At 43.2% G+C, this 18,532-nt stretch overlaps 1 protein-coding gene across 7 annotated transcripts in view; it reads right to left on the reverse strand.

Moving 5' to 3' along the window:
* The window catches only part of NFAT5 (nuclear factor of activated T cells 5), a 138,180-nt gene that overhangs the window by 37,936 nt on the left and 81,712 nt on the right, over nt 1–18,532 (reverse strand). For all 7 annotated transcript variants that reach the window (XM_034788543.1, XM_034788542.1, XM_034788548.1 and 4 more), the window contains 2 exons: nt 8,311–8,501; nt 1,824–1,996 (listed from right to left, as the gene is read on the reverse strand). In XM_034788543.1, coding sequence (XP_034644434.1) covers nt 1,824–1,996; nt 8,311–8,501 — 364 coding nt within the window. The remainder of the gene's footprint in view (nt 1–1,823; nt 1,997–8,310; nt 8,502–18,532) is intronic.

Below are 18,532 nucleotides of genomic sequence, written 5' to 3' on the forward strand. Positions count from 1 at the left end.
GGCATAAGGTTGCCAAATGAGGCCTATTATTTTGAGGGTTCATATTAGTCTTCTACATATTAATTATATACAAGGAACTAGACTGTGACCACTCCAAATCATGTTACTTTTGACCTTTTAAAAAGGACCTTTTCTACAAGGGTTACATTGGTTTGCTAGGTAATCATTAAATATCTATTGACTAAATCAAGGCAAAAACAGTGTTTAGAAAAGTTTTAATTGATTTATGCTTCGTATTATACATCAAAACTATTTAGATTCTGAACTCCTCAGGGTAGTGAATGTGCCTACTTGCGTGCCTTCTACAGTGCCAAGGACACTGCTGGCACTCTCACGGATATACCAGCAGCTTCCAGCTACACAGCCCTATACAATTAAACAAGAACATTTTTAAGCTTTATCTTAAGAAATGAAAGCATATACAAGTGCAGTAAAAGGTACATTGCAAACAAGTCACATTGTTAACATACCTGAAGTATAGGTTTATAAGCAAAAAGTAACTCAATATAATTGATATGCCACTATTCATCCTGTATGTTCATTAGTGCTACTTGGTAGGCTAAAGGTTAAGAATAGTAATACTTCTGTTAAAGGGAAAAGTGAGAAAAACAGGAAAATGAAATAAGGTTACAGACATGCCAAAAACAAGGAAATGTTCTTTGTATTGAGTTTGTTTTTTCCATGGCATATTTGACCAATTATTTTGACGCACTTGTTTATAAAACTACAGATAAGTATACAAAAGTTATTTACATTATATGTATGTAACTAAATTTGCATACAAATAGGTAGTGGTAGTCTTTAAATAGTTAATATATTGGCATTAATGTAACAATCAAATCTTTCTCCCTTCTCCCTCTATATTTTGTATAGTTAAGGCAAACTTTTGTTTTCATACAACATTCAGTTTATTTCCCATTTAAGAGACCTGAAGTATTTAGGATCTCAGACCTCCAAACACAATAAAAAGTTGTGGAGAGAGAATGAAAGAAAAAGAAAAACGCAAAAACGTATGGATGCTCTTACTCTCCATGGTCCCAAGGCTCCTTTCCTGCTGGGAGGAAGGGAAGACGCTCCCCCAATCCTCTTGCTGCCCCCACTGGTGGTGGCTCCCGGGAGGGAGAGGTTGCACAAGGAACGGAGAATAAAAGACATCCCGCCATTCTAGTACTGACATCTCTGGGACTGACTCCATATGGGGTAAGAACCTCTAACCTTCTGCTGCAACCTATGGTTTTGTCTCCCATACTGTTCACTTTAATACAAATCTTCAGCCCACACACGTGTTTTCAATGTCAAAAAGAACATTCTAACATTCAGTGGTAAAAAAAATTAATTTTCCATTGTCTTAATCAGAACTGAACTAACTTCTGACCTGATGAACTGCTATAACTCTACAAAGCTGTCTACCCACTTCTACTCCTGAAAGCTAGGCGGCGACAACTACATTTACAATATAACAATGATGTTAACAGCCTGTAGCAGAAAAGGTTATTTCATTTTGTGATCAGCTCAAGGCAATGCGGTCAAAAATGTTTCAACTTTCAAAACCAGCATGTGGCTTAATTACAAATCAGAAAATTATGACCTAAAAAGGATTAAAAAAACCTGACAATGTTCCAAGGAAATTTCAACTCTAGGTTTAACAAGATTTTTGTGTTGGTGGATTTTGTTTGTTTTGTTTAACACAGAATATTATAGCTGGATTAAATGAAGCACAAAGGTTTATAGATGACTTGCCCTGAGGCAACACAGTGAGTCAGTGATTTAAATCAGATTAAAACCCAGCTTCCTCCGATTCCAATTTTTACTTTGCTACTTACTGCATAAAATTGGAGAGGAGGGTGTCTGGAGCGTTAAAGTTGAGCCATCTTTCCGAGTGATGTTTACACGAAACACCAATCTGGCACGGGTGCTTTTTTTCTTGGAACCAGCAATCCCTATTCGAGCTTCAACGTCTGCATTTCTCAACTTCAGTATTCCTACGCAATCAACCCTAGCAACACACAACATTAGAGTTAGTAATCCAGTAGGACTTCCAAAACTGCAACTATAAAACTTACCAGAACCTGGAGTTCAGTAGGTTTACCATCTCAGTAAATCCATTCAGATTTGTTTACCGTGCAACAGAGTCAGAATTTTTTAATGCAGTTAGAGTCCAAAGCAGTTCATGTGCCTTAACACGACAGGGCACTGAAAACACATCTCTAAGTGAGTTATATCACCCTACCCTCTTCTCATCTCTGCCTGCTTTGTCCAGGAGATGAAGAAGCAAGGGAAAAAGTAGTGAGAAACTATGAAGACTGCAAACCTAGAGAACTTCACTTTACTCCATATTAACTCTGCCAGCCACTCAATTTGCCTCTGCAGATCCCCATTCCCCCACTCTTGGAGACTGGAAAGCTAGTTCTGAGGGAGTAATGCAAACTAGGGATACGAAGGGCTACTTTACCAAAATTCTATCTCCACTCTAAGCTTCTTTACCAAGACAGTAATGCCTTGGCTGAAAGCACGAAGAAACTTCACATACTCACATGGTTGACTTATGGCTACTGGAATCTGGTGCATGCAAATGTGCAGTGCCTAACACAAAGGGGCCCTGGTCCATGACTACGGCCCTTAGTTGCTAGAGTAATACAAATAAATAAGTAGTAGATGCATGTGTGCCCTTAGTAAAAAGGGCCCTACACAATATCAGATGTGGGCCAGCAGCATTCTGCATGACATTTCACCAGCTATTTAGACAGGCATTCCGTAGACATGGAATAACCTCCTCACTTTTCATTACATGGAAGAGACTGTAGTAGTTATGAAAGATCTTAGTTCTGACATGCAGGTTGTATTGTCAATCATTACCTTTGTGTGTTTCTGATGAATCGAAGAAAATATGCACAGGTGTTTCTGATGGCTCTTAATTTCAAAAGATTGATATGGAGAACTGCTTCCATGGGAGACCACTTGCCTTAGACCTTGCGGTCATTTAGGAGGGCTCCCCGGCTTATTAGAAAGGGGTCTGTTGCTCGAATCTGCTTCGGTGGGGGCTGTATGAACAGAGATGCTTGGACATTGAATGGTTCTTTCCACCAGTCATGGGAATGTTTGACAGTGGAGGCCATTGATAGTGGCTTGCTTAGTCTGGCCTTGTTTGGAGAGTAGACACATTGAACCACATCTGCAGACACCTCATGAACAACAGGGAGTGTGGCGTCATGAATGTGCATGCTGCGATGTGTCCGAGAAGCTGCAGGCAATTCCTGGTTGATGTTTGTGGGCTGGCTTGGACTGCTCTATAAGACTCGTGAGGGTGGTAAATCTGTGAAGCAGAAGGAAAACTCTTGCTTGTGCTACATTGAGTTCGGCCCCAATAAACTCCAGGCTCTGCACTGGGGTCAAGATTGAATTCTGTGTGTTGAGCTGTAGGCTCTGTTGCGCAAATATGTGCATAGTCGTCTGGGTGGCCCGCAAGGTGTCTTCGAATGAAGAAGCCCTGAGGAGGCAGTCGTCCATGCATGGGTAGATTACAACACCCAACGTTGGCAGGTGCACTTCTACGAAGGACAGGACCTTGGAGAATATTCTGGGTGTGGACAAGAGGCCAGATGGGAGCACTCTGTACTGATAATGGTTCCACCCAAATGTAAATAAAAAGGAATTTCCTGTGAGACTGTCAGATTGAAATGTGGAAGTGCGCATCTTGTAGGTCGAGGGCGAAAACCAATCTCCTTGCTCCAGAGTTGGAATAATGGCTGCTCGTGTGACCATCTTGAACTTCTGCACCTTCACATATCTGTTTAGCACCCTTAGACCTAGTATGGGTCTCCAGTCTCCCTTTGCCTTGGGGATCAGGAAATATCGGGAGTAAAATCCCTAGCCTGTGAGGAGAGTAGGGACTGGTTCTATGGCCCCAATGCACATCAGATCTACTTCCTGATGGAGTAGACACTCGTGAGAAGGGTCCCTGAAGGGACGGTGGGAGTCGGGGAGGGATGTGAAGTGGATGGTGTAACCCTTCAAAATAATCTCCAAAACTCATTTGTCCGACGTGATGTTCTCCCAACTCCTATGGAAGAGAGTCAAGTGACTTCCAAAGTGACATGGTAGGTCTATAGATAGCAGTTGCCGTTGTCGCAAGGAATGGTTGTTCAGGGCCCTGACCAAAACATCAAAACTGGTGCTTAAGAGGACAAGGGTTGAGAGATAGAGGATCAGGAAGCTGATGGCTTCCACTTTTGCATCCTGGATCTCTTATGTTGCAGCTTGTAATACCACTGTGACGGTGGGAACTGAGGTGTTTGGGATCTGTGAGGTGGTTGTGAGCCCTATTTTCTCATCTGTCCAGCTGTGTAGATTCCCAGGGAGCATAGCGTGGCTCTGGAATCCTTTAATGTGTGGAATCATGGGTCAGCCTTACCAGCGAAGAGTTTGGGACCTTCAAACAGCAGGTCCTCGACTGTCATTTGCACTTCCTTGGGCAACCCTGAAAGGTGTAACCAGGATGCCCGCCTCATTACCGCTGCCATCGAGACTGAGCGGGTCACTGTGTCTGCAGCATCCAGTGCCATCTATAGTGCTATTCTGACTATTAACTTCCCCTCTTTGACAATGACCTGAAATTGTTCTTTTTGCTCCTCTGACAAGTGATCAATAAACGTATTGAGTTACCCATAATTTACATAGTTAAACTTAGCCATTACAACTTAGTAGTTTGAGACCCTGAATTGTAATGTTGCTGACGAGTGTGCCTTCTTCCCAAAAGGTCTAGCCTCTTCCAATCTCTATCATATGGGGTTGACTTGGCACGATGTTGCTTTCCCCGTGTGTTAACTACATCCATTACTATAGAGTTAGGTTGAGGGTGAGTAAAGAGGAAGTGAGGTCTGCCTCCTTGGGAGGGGGTAGGGGAGAGAACGTAACAATTCTTATAGACTCTTTTACACGTCAGTGTAATGGCGGCTGCCAGATTCATTTGGCAGGGTCCAGAAGCACCTCGTTAATTGGGAGGGCAATTCTGGAGGAGGAGGAGGAAACGTGGAGAATATTCACCAGCTTGTGATGGGAGTCTGTCACCTTCTGTAAGGGAATTTGAAGCTCATCTGCTAGTAAGGTCCGGAAAGAGTCTAAGTCATCTGCCAGCAATGGAGGAAGGGGCATCACAGCCTTATTTGGTGAGGAGGAGGAGGAGGAGATGTTTGCTGGTGGGATAGTCTTTGCTTTGAGCTTGGCTTCCTGCCCCTCAAAAGTTTCTCTCTCAGGTTCCGGGGCTCTGGACATTGAAGCCATAGGGGAAATGTCTAGTGGACTCTCTCTGAGAGACACCTAATGCTTGTAAAGTGTGGGATCTGTACATTGCCCATGGATCCCAATACAGGCACTGAGGGGCAGGAGGGCACGGGTGGTCATGGTAGTCCCCACAGATGGCAGACAGTACCAGGCTTGAGGGTCGGAACAAGGGTGCAATTGGCAGGGCAGGCTCTAGTGTTTTTGCCGCCCCAAGCGGGGGGGTGGGGTGGGGGGGGAAGCCGTGATCGGCAGCAGCTCTACCGCCGCCGCTTCATTCTACGGTGGCAATTCGGTGGCAGGTCCTTCGCTCTGAGATGGAATGATGGCTCCGCCGCCGAATTGCCACCGAATGGCCAGACATGCCGCCCCCCTCTTCATTGGCCGCCCCAAGCACCTGCTTGCTATGCTGGTGCCTGGAGCCGACCCTGGCAATTGGGGAAGTCCCGCTGTTGTAATGGCGGGCCACTCTGTGAGGCCAGAGAAAGATAATCATCCCACTCACTGCCCGACTCCTTGCTAGAAAAGGGTGGTGCTGACTGGGGTTCTGAGAGTAAATGGCCCAGTGCCTGTGGGGATACCTAGATGTGCTTGGTACTTGGACCCTGGTACCAAGTAGTGGGGATTCCAGTTCTTCCACAACCACAAGGTCCCCCAAGAAATGGAACTCCTGCGGTATCATTGATACGCTCAGTACCATCAAGGAGTGCCAGTGCTGACTTGTCGGAACCGACTGTTGTTTATGTGAGGAATGCTCCAATAAGGGTTGCTTTGACACACTCAGTGCCGAAGATGGTTTTGTCAGTGCCTATCTTTTAGAGGTGGTACAATTTCTGTCTTTATCTCTGGGAGGCGGGGCCATTGCTTCCAAGCCACTGCCCATGGGGTCTTTAGGCCCGGGGAGTCAGTGATATTGACTGAGGTGGGCGAACACACTGGGGAACCCCTCTGGCTGGCCAACAACTAGGTTTAAGGGCTCAGAGCCCTTTTTCTAGCGGCTTTGCAGGGGAGAATCAGCCGACTTTTTTTTGCAATTCTATCCCTCTGCAGGATCAAGTTCTGGGGATGATCTCTGTCTTGGAGGGGTTTCAGGACTGGGGTCAGCTGGTGGTTGGAGTGCACCCTCCATGAAGAGAAGTTTTAACTTGAGCTCCTGGTTCTTATGAGATGTCACCTCATCTCTATGAACTTCTGCAGAATAAGTGCCTCTCCAAGACAACAGACATAATGAGAATGCCAGTCCGTTACTAGAATTGCCCCATTGCAGGAGAGGCATCTTGTGAAGGTGGCAGAACCAAGCAGGTGATTGCCCACAAAAAACGCGGGAAAATTTTAAAAGAAAAATTTCTCTTTTCTTAGAACGGAAAAACAGAAACTAACTACTAAAAGGAAACAAAAAACTCCAAGCATAGCTACAATTTATACTAAATGCTATCAAGAAGGAAGAGACTACTGCTCATGCCACTTGAGGCCAAAGGCGGTTCGCCCGCGCAGCACTAGATAGCCTCGAGGCAGACCACAAGGGAGGGAGGACGCACATATGGGCTGAACAGCCACTGCTACCTAAAATCTCGGATTAGAGGTTCAGGGGCGCAAATACACCTAGAGTGAAGCACCCATAGGGACACTACTCAAAGAGAATATACGGTCTAAGATGCATATACAATTGTTAGATATCTTCTACAGACAAAGTACATGAATGTGAAGGCTTCTCTTATGGCCAAACAATACTTAGTTTAGCATACCTATTACTAAGATTGCTTTGAAAAGTGGGGACTGTTGGGGCGGAATAAACCAACTCCCTTAACATTGAAAGCTTGCTCTTCTACTGGAGAGAAAGAAAGTCAGATTACTGAATGGAGTCTTTGCAAGGAGATAATCACTCAACAGTAATAATTGTAGTGAATAGTCTTATAGACAGTGAAGTGGTTTGAGAAATGCTCAAGCTAGGATATGAAGAAAAAGTCAGAATGAGACATAACACCGGAAAAATCTTTGCTGCCTAAAAATCTTTATTGAAAACAGAAGGACAATGGCCAAGAAAAACTAGTATCACAAAACAGCTGATCATCTTCTTCGTAAAGAGCCAAATTTTGGAATAAAAGAACAGAGATTGACAGTAACTGTAGGCCCCATATATATATACACACAGCTGCAGAGCATGTCTTCAGAGGTGTGCATGGCATTTTGTGTTATCTCATGGGGCTGTCTTGAAAAAATACCAGTTGGCATAAGAAAGGATAAAATAAAGAAGCCAGTATTGGTAATGAATCTGATCTACTTAAAAAAATAATAAAAAAAAATCTAGTGATATTTCCAATACATTTAAAGAAGCAGGGGGAGGTGGCATTGACAACAACAATTTGGAAACTGATCTTCTTAATCATCCCTTAAGTTTTCGTAAGTACAAATTGGGACAACTGTCTCTAATCACTTCCTATTCTTAAAATCTCTGTTGTAATAAAGAAATATTAGAAATAAGAAACAGATTCCTCTTTGCCTGGTAAGATAACAGCATCAAATTAACAAAAATAATGAGGAGTCCGGTGGCACCTTAAAGACTAACAGATTTATTTGGGCATAAGCTTTCGTGGGTAAAAAATCCACTTCTTCAGATTTATGCCCAAATAAATCTCTCAGTCTTTAAGGTGCCACCGGACTCCTCGTTGTTTTTGTGGATACAGACTAATACGGCTCCCCCCCGATAACATCAAATTACACCTTCAAACTTGATTCCTGAAGCAAAAGAAACTCTTACCTGCAGTGGTTTTCAAACTTTTGTACTGGTGACCCCTTTCACATAGCAAGCCTGAGAGTGCTTATCTCCCTTATACATCAAAAACACGTTTTTTTTATATTTAACACTATTATAAATGCTGGAGGCAAAGCTTGGTTTGGGGTTAGAGGCCGATAGCTCGCAACCCCTGCGTAATAACCTTGCAACCCCCTAAGGGGGTTTGAGAAACCATTTGAGAACCCCTGTCTTACTGTTTCATCCCAGAAAAACAGTGCAATCCAAAAATAATTACTTACGCAAGTGTCATGTTGTTGCTAGGGTCAAGGCCAACCTCTATAACTGTAGTACCCTCTATGTCCACCTCTTTGCAGGGAGTAGTGTTTCGCCCAGTTACTCTGCAGGCCTGGTAGAACCCATGTGGCTTCACTCGACCAGAGTCATTACCCACAAACACTTGCAGAACTACTGGCTCATTGTGACCTTCCAGCTAGAACCAAGCAAGAAGAAGTAGATAGTAAATTGACCTTATAATTTATTATGAAATCAGACATTTTAAAAACATACAACTGAACTGCAATATTTCAGTTAAAAGATACACTGAACGTCCAAAAAACTGACTGAGAGTAAATGAACAATTTCCAAGGAGGGGGGGAGCAGAGAATTTCTATATAATTTACAAAATGGCAGACTGATGTTTTGTTCTTGTTAATATTACATTGCTTAGATTGTAGCCTCAGGAATTCCAAAACCTGATTTATTCTTCCATAAAAAATTTAAAGTAAACAGCAACTAGCATTCTCACTTAAAATTTATGATCAATGTTGATTCACTGTCAAAATATTTTATGAATAAAGGCTTCTTAGATACACCAGTTCAGTATTAATGTGCTGCCCACAATCAATTTGCAAGAGAATACATTTATGCCATGATAAAAATGTGTTAGAGTATTATAGGACTTTATAAGACTAAGTGTTGGCATTATACGTAAATTTACACTCAAATTTAAAACTAAATAACCATTCCTAAACTTTTTATAAAAATGTATTTCTACATTAGATTAATGAGCTCTTAAAATGCTAACTGTTAATACTGTTTGTTCTTTTACACTCTGCGTACTGATCCTCATCCTGTTTGACCAATTCAGAAACTCCTAGATCACAACAATGCCATGCAGTTCAAGATAACAATTTCACATTAACTAATCAATATACTTCTATGAAATTGTACAGAGGAATCTCTATTACATTGTAGAGCAATTAAGAAAAATGTTTTCCAAAGATTAATTGGTTTAGAGGAATTTTATATTTGAGAAAACAGCCAATACTCAGTGTATATAGTGATTTAATTCTCCAATATTTTCTCTAATCCCATTTTTAATTAATAATTTAATTTGTGGTTTGGTTCACAGAGAATAGATCAAACATCCTGCAATATTACAAGTGCAATTCCTACTAACTAGCAGGAACAGGTCTTTTGCAACATTACTTTACTAATGGTAATTGCATGTTCAGTTGCATCAGAAATTCACTGCACCATTCATGTTGCAATCCTTTGATACAAAGTTATTCCAAGAACCTCTCCAGCTATAACTGTATCCAAAATCAAATTCCCATTACAACCAGCTATGCTTTCAAGTTTAAACAAAATTCATCTTCAGCCTACACACTTACAGTGCCACTTATACACAGCTCTTCTACAAGTCCAATATTGTCTGTTTTATGATTTTCCTGAGGATTTTTCATAACTTTAATGAGACATCAGTACATATGCAATGTAATTTGTCTACTTCCTGACATACATCTTAACAAACAGGACTCTGCTTTTACTTAGACGGTAAAAGCTAATGAAATTGTTCTCTTCATTCCGGATGCCTTTCTAAAATATATTCAGTACTTCTTCAATGAGCAATAAAGGCTCTCCTGTACAGCATCATGAGCAACATGGAACTGCTAGATCTGAATTGAAAGCTTACTTTTTCCAGGCTTGTTTAGTCAGATGCTTTCATCTGGGATTTTTTTAATTGAGTATAGAATACTCTTAATATTATATATTCTAGGTTTGGGGGAAGTGGCGGTGGATAGATGCAGGTTGTTTTTGTTTGGCATTTTAATTTACCTTGGAACATGAAGGAATAGCAGTATGAAAATGTCAAATATATCAATGAAAAACTGAAGACAGAATTATGTAGACTAATTACTCCAACTATTCAAAGTGTATATGACACTGTCATTAAACAACAAACTAGAAATGGAAGTATATATGATGTTTCACAGCAGAGAAAGGTCAACTGTGCATGCATTTGACTCAGATTTTAAACCAGGAGGGACCATTATGGCCAGCCACTCTGGCTCCCTTGAAAACAGAGGCCAAAAACCTATAATAATTTCTGCATCAAGTCCACAACTTCTGTTTTAACTGTAGCATGTCTTCTAGAAAGGTAACCAGTCTTGATTTAAAGACTTCAAATGATAAAGAATTCACCACATGAATTAGTATGCTGTTCCAGTGGTTAATTCCCCTCCTTGTTAAAGATCTGTTCTTTATTTCTAGTCTCAGTTTGTTTCACTTCAGATTTCAGCGACTGGATTTTATGATGTCTTAATCTGCTAGATTAAAGAGCTCTCTACTATCAGAAATATGTCCCCATATAGATAGATTCTTATGGTTTAAGGCCAGAAGGGGCCATTACATCATGTAGTCTGACCTCATATATAACAACAGGTCACAGAATTTCACCGTTACTCTTTACTAAGCCCAGTAACTTTTGTCTGACTAAAGCATACCATACAGAAAGGCCAAGGGCGGAAGTGACGAATTTGTCACTTCTGGGACCAACCGTGCCGGCCAATTGCACCGGCCCACAGTGCCCCCCACAGCGTGGGGCCCGAAGCAGTCGCCCCGAGTTACAGTACTCAAGGGACGGCTCTGCTTATTGACCTCTGTCATACTCCCTCCCCCCCCGATCATATATTTTCTAAAATGACTAGTCCCAGTCTTTTTAGTCTCTCCTCAATCATTTTTGTTGCCTTTCCCTGTACTTTTTCCAATTCTAACATATCTTTTTTGAGATGGGGTGACCAGGACTGCATGCAGTATTCAAGGTGCAGGCATACCATGGATTTATATAGTGGCATTATGTTATTTTCTGTCTTATTATTAAGGCTATGAGTATGTCACAGAAGTTTCGGAAGTCACAGGGCAGGGTGCTGGACACTCCTCCCTCCTCATTTTGTCAGGGATGTTTTAGTAAAAGTCTGAGACAGGTCACTGCTTCTGTGAATTTTTTTCATTGCCCATTACCTGTCCATGACTTTTACTAAAAATATCTATGACAAAATTGTAGCCTTACTTATTATCTATCCCTTTCCTAATGCTTCCTAACATTTTTTGTCAGCTTTCTTTGAATGGTGCAGCATATGGAGCAGATGTTTCCAGATAGGGTGACCAGACGTCCCGATATTATCAGGACAGTCCCGATTTTAGGGGACTTGTCCCGCGTCCCGACCTTACATTGGTCGGGACGTCTGGTCACCCTATATGAGGGGGATCGCGGCAAGCCGGCGCTGCCGGCGCCACTCACCTTCCCTCCAGGCCCTGGGGCAGCGTGCAGTGAGCTCCCGGCACAGCGGCGCCAGCCCACAGGGCCCCCCGCCTGGCCAGCAGGAGCCTGCAGAGCACAGCCCAGCCCCTGCCCCGGCACACAGAGAGGCAGCGAGGAGGTCTCGCTCCCCTGAATGCTGCAGCAGTGCGGGGCCTGTAGACTCCGGCAGCAGGGAGCGGTCGCCAAGCAGAGAGCCGCCCCCGCCCCCCTCCCCTCGACCCGACCCTAGGAAGGGGCCAGAGGGACCTGCCTGCTGGATGCTTCCTGGGAGCCGCTCCAGGTAAGCACTGCTGGGCTCATCTGGCCCCCTGGCAGGTCCCTCTGGGGGGGGCTCCCCTCAGACCCACTGCCCTCAGGCCCCACCCTGAGCCTGTTCCCTCAGCCTCCCCCACAGTTCCCCCTGTACCTCCCACCCAGAACCCACTGCCCTCAGTCCCTGCCCTACCCCAAATCTCTTCTTCAGCCTCTCCCGTCATCCCACCCCCATCACTCCCTCTGCTGTCCCACCCCCTCAACTTCCCCCCATTCCAGTCCTGCTCCTCTCTGTCTCATCCCCTCCAGACCCTGTCCCTCTCCCCAGCCCAGCCCCACTGTCTCCCCAGCCCCACCCTACACAGCTCTCTACCCTGTCCCATTCATGCTCCCCTCAGCCCCTACCCTATTCCCCCCCATCCCAGTCCTGTCCCATCCCTCTCAGCCCCCCCGACTCCCCCAGTCCCAGTCCTATCCCCCTCAGTTCCTCCACCCTGCTTCCCCTGGTCCATCCCCACACACCCACCAACTTCCTTCACCTCCCTCCCCACAATCCCACTGCCTGGACTCACCCCCGTCCCACTCAGGACATGCAGGACAAAGAAGCAATGGGCTTAAATTGTACCAAGGGAGATTTAGGTTAGACGTTAGGAAAAACTTCCTAACTGTAAAGGTGGTTAAGCACTGGACAAATTACCTAGAGAGGTTATGGAATAGCAGTCATTGGAGTTTTTTAAGAGGTTAGACAAACACCTGTCAAGGATGATCTAGTGTTGTTATTACTCAGTCCTGCCTCGGTGCAGGGGTTTGACTAGATGACCTGTTGATGTCTCTTCCAATCCTACATTTCTGTGATTCACACTGAATTGCCTTGTGCCACTGTCTAGTAGTAGGTTTCAGAGTAGCAGCCGTGTTAGTCTATATCCGCAAAAAGAACAGGAGTACTTGTGGCAACTTAGAGACTAATAAATTTGTTAGTCTCTAAGGTGCCACAAGTACTCCTGTTCTTTTTGTCTAGTAGTAGTGGCACACAGTTTTCTGACATGCAGATTTATAAAATTGTAGTTAATATACAGTTTAGAGCATAGCAGTTTTAAAGCTCTGCATGTTCAGACCAACTGAGCTGAAAATTGTGATCTATAGTATTCAAACTATTAAGATGTGGGCTGAAATAAAATCAGCATGAATTGCTCAACAATATCAATGGAATCAGCATTGCGCTGCTATATATTGTAAAACATTACAGTGAAATTTTGCAAGTATTACATAGCACGCCGCCTTGCCCAAGTGGTAACTAAGCATAACATCTTCCTGTTTCAACATTCTTAACTTGTATCCCATAGCGCCTAAAAGTTGTTTTTTTTTTTTTTTTTTTCAAACACTGAATACTGCTAAGTTATGAGTTAACAGTTTTTTTTTCTTTTAAACCACAGCACTGAATGTTACTCTAAAATTGTTTTCCAAATATTCTTAAACTCCCAGTTTATCCCCTGCTGACGTTCATTGTGAAAAGTAATGCAGGTCTAATAATAATATTTGGCACTTTTGTAATTCACTGTCCAACCTGTGTTTTGTGCCCTCCTCTGGTGGATTTTTAGAGGATAACTGTACAGCTACCAGCTAAGGGAGTTATATCTTGAATTCAAGTAGTAGAAGCTCATGCTTTTAAGTCTGGATGGCTCAGGTTCAATCTTTGGTGACTAGCTATGATGGAGGTTGCTACACTTATAATCCCCTTAATCAGAGGTTCTGAATACGCTTTGTTGTAGGCAGAGCTAGCCTATAGTTAAGCAACTGAAAATTTAGAATGGGAAGTGTTGAAATGTTGGGAAGCCTTATAATTTTGCCAGTCTGGAACGAAAATCCCATCTGAGGGATGGGGGGCGGAGAGAGAGGAGAGTGAGACAGGACCAGGAAACTGGGACAAGGAATCCAGGGCTGTAGTGGGGGGGCAGTTGAAATCAGATGAGGAACTGGGGCGGGTTAGACAGCAATAGGATAGACATAAACTGGAGGGGACGGGGAAGAAGGGTCTTTGACTACTAGAGACCACTCCATTCAGGAGCCTGGGATAGACCCAGGATTCCTGAGTTTCACAGTTCCTCTTCTGTCAGCAGATATCTGTGAAACCCAGTGGCAAAAAAAGTGTCTCATCCCCCTATAGAGCTGATCTATCACATATAGGATGACAACCTACTGCCTCTGCCATCACTTACTCCATTAGCTCAAGTTGCAGAAGTCTGTGCAGTGGATCTAAAGGTTCATCGGCAGGGTTGGAGCCATGTGAGTTTCACAATGATGCCACATGCCAGAATTTCTGGGGCAGTTCAGTTTTGATTTTTACAAAAAAACCTGGGGAAATGCCTACAGAAATAGGGTGACCAGATGCCTAAATAGGGGAATCTCAAGCAGGAGTAGAGAGGTTATTTTATCTCTGTATTTGGCACTGGTGCAACCACTGCTGGAATACTGTGTCCAGTTCTGGTGTGCACAATTTAAGAAGGATATTGATAAATTGGAGAGTGTTCAGAGAAGAGTCACAAGACTGATTAAAGGATTATAAAACATGCCTTATAGTGATCGACTCAAGGACCTCAATCTATTTAGCTTAACAAAAAGAAGGTTAAGAAGTGACTTGGTTATAGACTGTAAGTATCTACATGGGGAACAAATAGTTAATAATGGGCACTTCAGTCTAGCAGAGAAAGGTAGAGCATGAGCCAACAGTTGGAAGTTGCAGCTAGACAAATTCAGACTGGATATAAGGCATACCTTTTCAATGGTGAGAGTAATTAACGATTAACAATATACTAAGGGTCATGGTGTTTTTCTAAAAGCTTTTTCTAAAAGCTATCCTCTAGGAATTATTTTGGGAAAGTTCTATGTCTGTGCTATACAGGCGGTGAGACCAGGTGATCACCGGATCCCTTCTGGCTTTATAATCTCAGAACTAGGTACATCAATTCACATGCAAAATTCTCATTGAATTCAATAGGTGTCCTTGCCCTGTGGCTTGTGGTGCGGGCTGCAGCAGGGGCCGTACAACCCCTCTCGCAGCTTCCTAGGGCCCCCTCTCATGGCTCTCTGCACCTGTGTTTGTCATTGTCGTCCTCTCCCCTTCCCCCCGCCCTGCTCGCCCAATGTGTCCTGATATTTCACTCCTGCGATCTGGTCACCCTATTTCCAGAGAACTAGCCACGATGACTCCAAGATCACTTTCTTGAGTGGTACCAGCTCATTTAGACCCCATCAATGTGTACGTGTAGTTGGATTATGTTTTCCAATGTGCATTCCTTTGCATTTATCAACAGTGAATTTCATCTGCCATTTTCTTGCCCAGTCACCCAGTTTTGTGAGATCCCTTTATAATCCTTTGCAGAGTTCTGGATTTAACTATCTGGAGTAATTTTGTATCATCTGCAAATGTTGCCATCTTGCTGTTTACTTCTTCTCCCAGATCATTTATGAATACTTTGAACAGCACTGATCCCAGTACAGACTGTTGGGGGACCCTGCTATTTACCTCACCAGTTTGAAAACGGACCATTTATTCCTACCCTTTGTTTCCTATCTATTAACCAGTTACTGATCCACGAGAGAACTTTCCCTCTTGACCACTACTAATACCTTACTTTGCTCAAGAGCTGTTGGTGAGAGACCCTGTCAAAGATTTTCTGAAAGTCCAAGTACAGTGAATCACCATTGCCCACATGCTTGTTGACTCTCTCAAAGCATTCTAAGAGACTGGTGAGGCATGATTTCCCTTTAAAAAAGCTGTATTGACTCTTCCCCAACATACTGTGTTCATCTATGTGTCTGATAAATCTATTCTTTTCTGTAGTTTCAATTGGTTGCCTCATACTGAAGTTAGGCTTACCAGTCTGTAATCATCACTGGAGCCTTTTTTAAAAATCTGGACCATATTAGCTATCCTCCAGTCACCTTGGGCAGACTCAGATTTAAGCAATAGGTTACATACCACGGTTAGTGATTCTGCAATTTCATATCTGAGTTCCTTCAGAACTCTTGAGTGAATCCATTCCAGTCCTGGTGACTTATTACTGTTTAATTAATCACTTTATTCTAAAACCTTGTGAGAGGCATATGATTCTTCTGCCCAGGAAATTACAACATCCCTGAGGGAGTGAGCTCTGATTTTGGAAGACTGAGTTATGCTTTTTTACTTGCATGCTTCTGAGATAGAACAGTTCAGCCTGGAAATGGATGATTCTGAAGTCTTTGTTCGCTTTGGAAACAGATAATAAAGAACAAATTATTTGTCTTTCTAAACCAAGTTGTGCAGTGAATATACACTGTGAGATATTCAAGTGTGCCACAATTTCTCTTTGGGATGCAATGGAGCTGGGCAGAAGGATGGAAGGACAATATCCTGTGCTCTCTAGAGCATGGAGTCAGTGTTTGGTATGAAGGCAGGGACGGTTTTGAATATGACTATCTTTATGGAAGCTGCATTACTGAGGTTCCAGGAAGAGTTCCCAATTCAAACACCCTGCAAATTCATGTGATTACTAACAAAAAGACCAGTTTAATGGTTAGAAAATCATAAGACACCTTCATGAGTGGTTCAAATGGAGGGCCTATAGTGGCACTGAGAATCTGGTTAAGATCCCATGCAAGAACTCTGCGCACTGTAGGAGAACATAAAAGGGATGTCTGTCCACTTCCCCCCGCCTCTCAAAAAAGCATACATCTTCTGGGCAAGATGAAATCCACTACTTGTCTGTTGTGCTAAGGACATTAGACAAAGCAGTAACTTGACTTTTGAGTGTTGGCCTAGCTTAAGTCCATCTTGAAAAAATTCAAGGATTCATGGTAGCAGAGAACCCCTTGTCCTGGTACCAATGGGTAAACCTCAGCCAGGTCCTTAAATCCGAGTTAGATTTATTTCTGAAAGCTAAACGTGTGGATATTACCTCTTCTGGCTCACCTTTTTGGCTTAAAAGGCTCTATTCAAAAACCTGGATTCTTATTACAAGGAACAATTATGCATATTAGGGTACATTACACAGCAAAAAAATAAAGAAATTAAAAAATAAAATCAGAATCCTGGCAGCGAGTCTCAACTGATTTGGACTCATGCTATGGGGCTAAAAATAGCAATGTAGATGTTAGGGCTCAGGCTGGAGGCCTGACTCTGAGACCCTCACCCCTAACTAGGTTTCAGAGCCAGAACATCTACACTGCTATTTTTAGCCCCACAGCACGAGCCCAAGTCAGCAGACTCAGGTGCCAAGACTCAATACCAGGGGTCTTTGGTTTTTTGTGTTTGTTTTTTTTCTGGGTAGATGTATCTTTAGATTGCCTTCCAGATGGAAGGTCTTTGTGCCATGTTGAGGAGATTGAGAACCAAGGCCTCATTGGCTAGAATAGGACTACCAGAATTACCACAGCTGGCTCTCTTCTGATCTTCTATAGAGTTCTGGTGACAAGAAGAAAGGGAAGGAAGTCATATCTTGCTATCTTTGTGACAAGGCATCTGTTGCTTTAGATTTGTGATTCCACTGGCAAGAGAGGAACACTGAAAATTTGAAATTCAGGTGGGAAACAAACAGATTTATCACTGGGAGACTAAATTCCTTTAGCAGAGAGTGGAACACCACTATGTGTAGTTCCCATACTGAATGGTCTAACTTATGCCTGCTGAACGAACTACAATAATTTTCCTTTGGTTATGAAGGAAGCAAAGTGACTCCAGATTCTTCTTTACACAAACCATCAGGAGGTGAGGTTCCCTTAGGACTGTCGGCATGTGACATGGCTCAGGTGTTGTCTGTCATGATCCGCACATGCGGGAGGCTTGTGAACAGAGGCTTGAGACCACAGCCAATTACCTAAGAGTTCTCTCCAGTTTTATTGTGCTTGCTGTCTTGTTTGGACCAGATCCCTTGAACAATCTTCATCCCTGTCTGAGCACCCCATCCCTTCAGATTGCATTTGTGGTGATAACTGTCCTGACCGGGTCACCTTTTGGGAAGCCTGACTGGAATCTGCTCAGACTCATCCAACATCTGAATAAGCTGAAAAATCTCCTAAGGAGAGAGACCTTCACTGAGCAGAAGAGAAGAGGAAACTCATGCAAGCACAGGATCACTAAGAATATCCACATAGGAGATCACTGATCCCAGAAGCAACAGAAGCTCATCAGTGGGTACTTCCCTTGAGAGGTTAAATGTTTTGATAAGATTCCTCAGAAGTCTTTTCTGCCATAAGAAACTTTGTGGAGGACACAGCCTGTTTCCATTCGGAGTGAATTCGCAGGGACAGTTTTAACTAACTGTCATAAAAGCATAGCTGCTCTCAAGAATCCTTATCAAGTGGGTGCTGCTGTCTATGAACCTGACTCTGGGTGAGGTCACCCAGCAAGGGGTAGACATAGAACCAGCAGGGAGAAGCCCTTTGGGCCACACAATTTCCCTTTCCCTTTTTTTTTCTTCCCAAGGTTGAGGGGGACGATACTTGCAATACTGTCCATCCACTTTAGAATTGCCTGTTAGAGACTGCAGAGGCCCTTGGGGTAGCCGAGAACAGTACATATTTGTTTATGTTGTAGGCCTGATGCACCCTGACAGTTTTCATGCTTGAGAAGCTTCACAGGATTTTTGATATTTTGTTTCAAACTATGCTACCCCAAAGGAGGGAAGGGA

This window comes from Trachemys scripta, chromosome 13, assembly GCF_013100865.1.
Source record: "Trachemys scripta elegans isolate TJP31775 chromosome 13, CAS_Tse_1.0, whole genome shotgun sequence".
Lineage (NCBI taxonomy): Eukaryota > Metazoa > Chordata > Testudines > Emydidae > Trachemys > Trachemys scripta.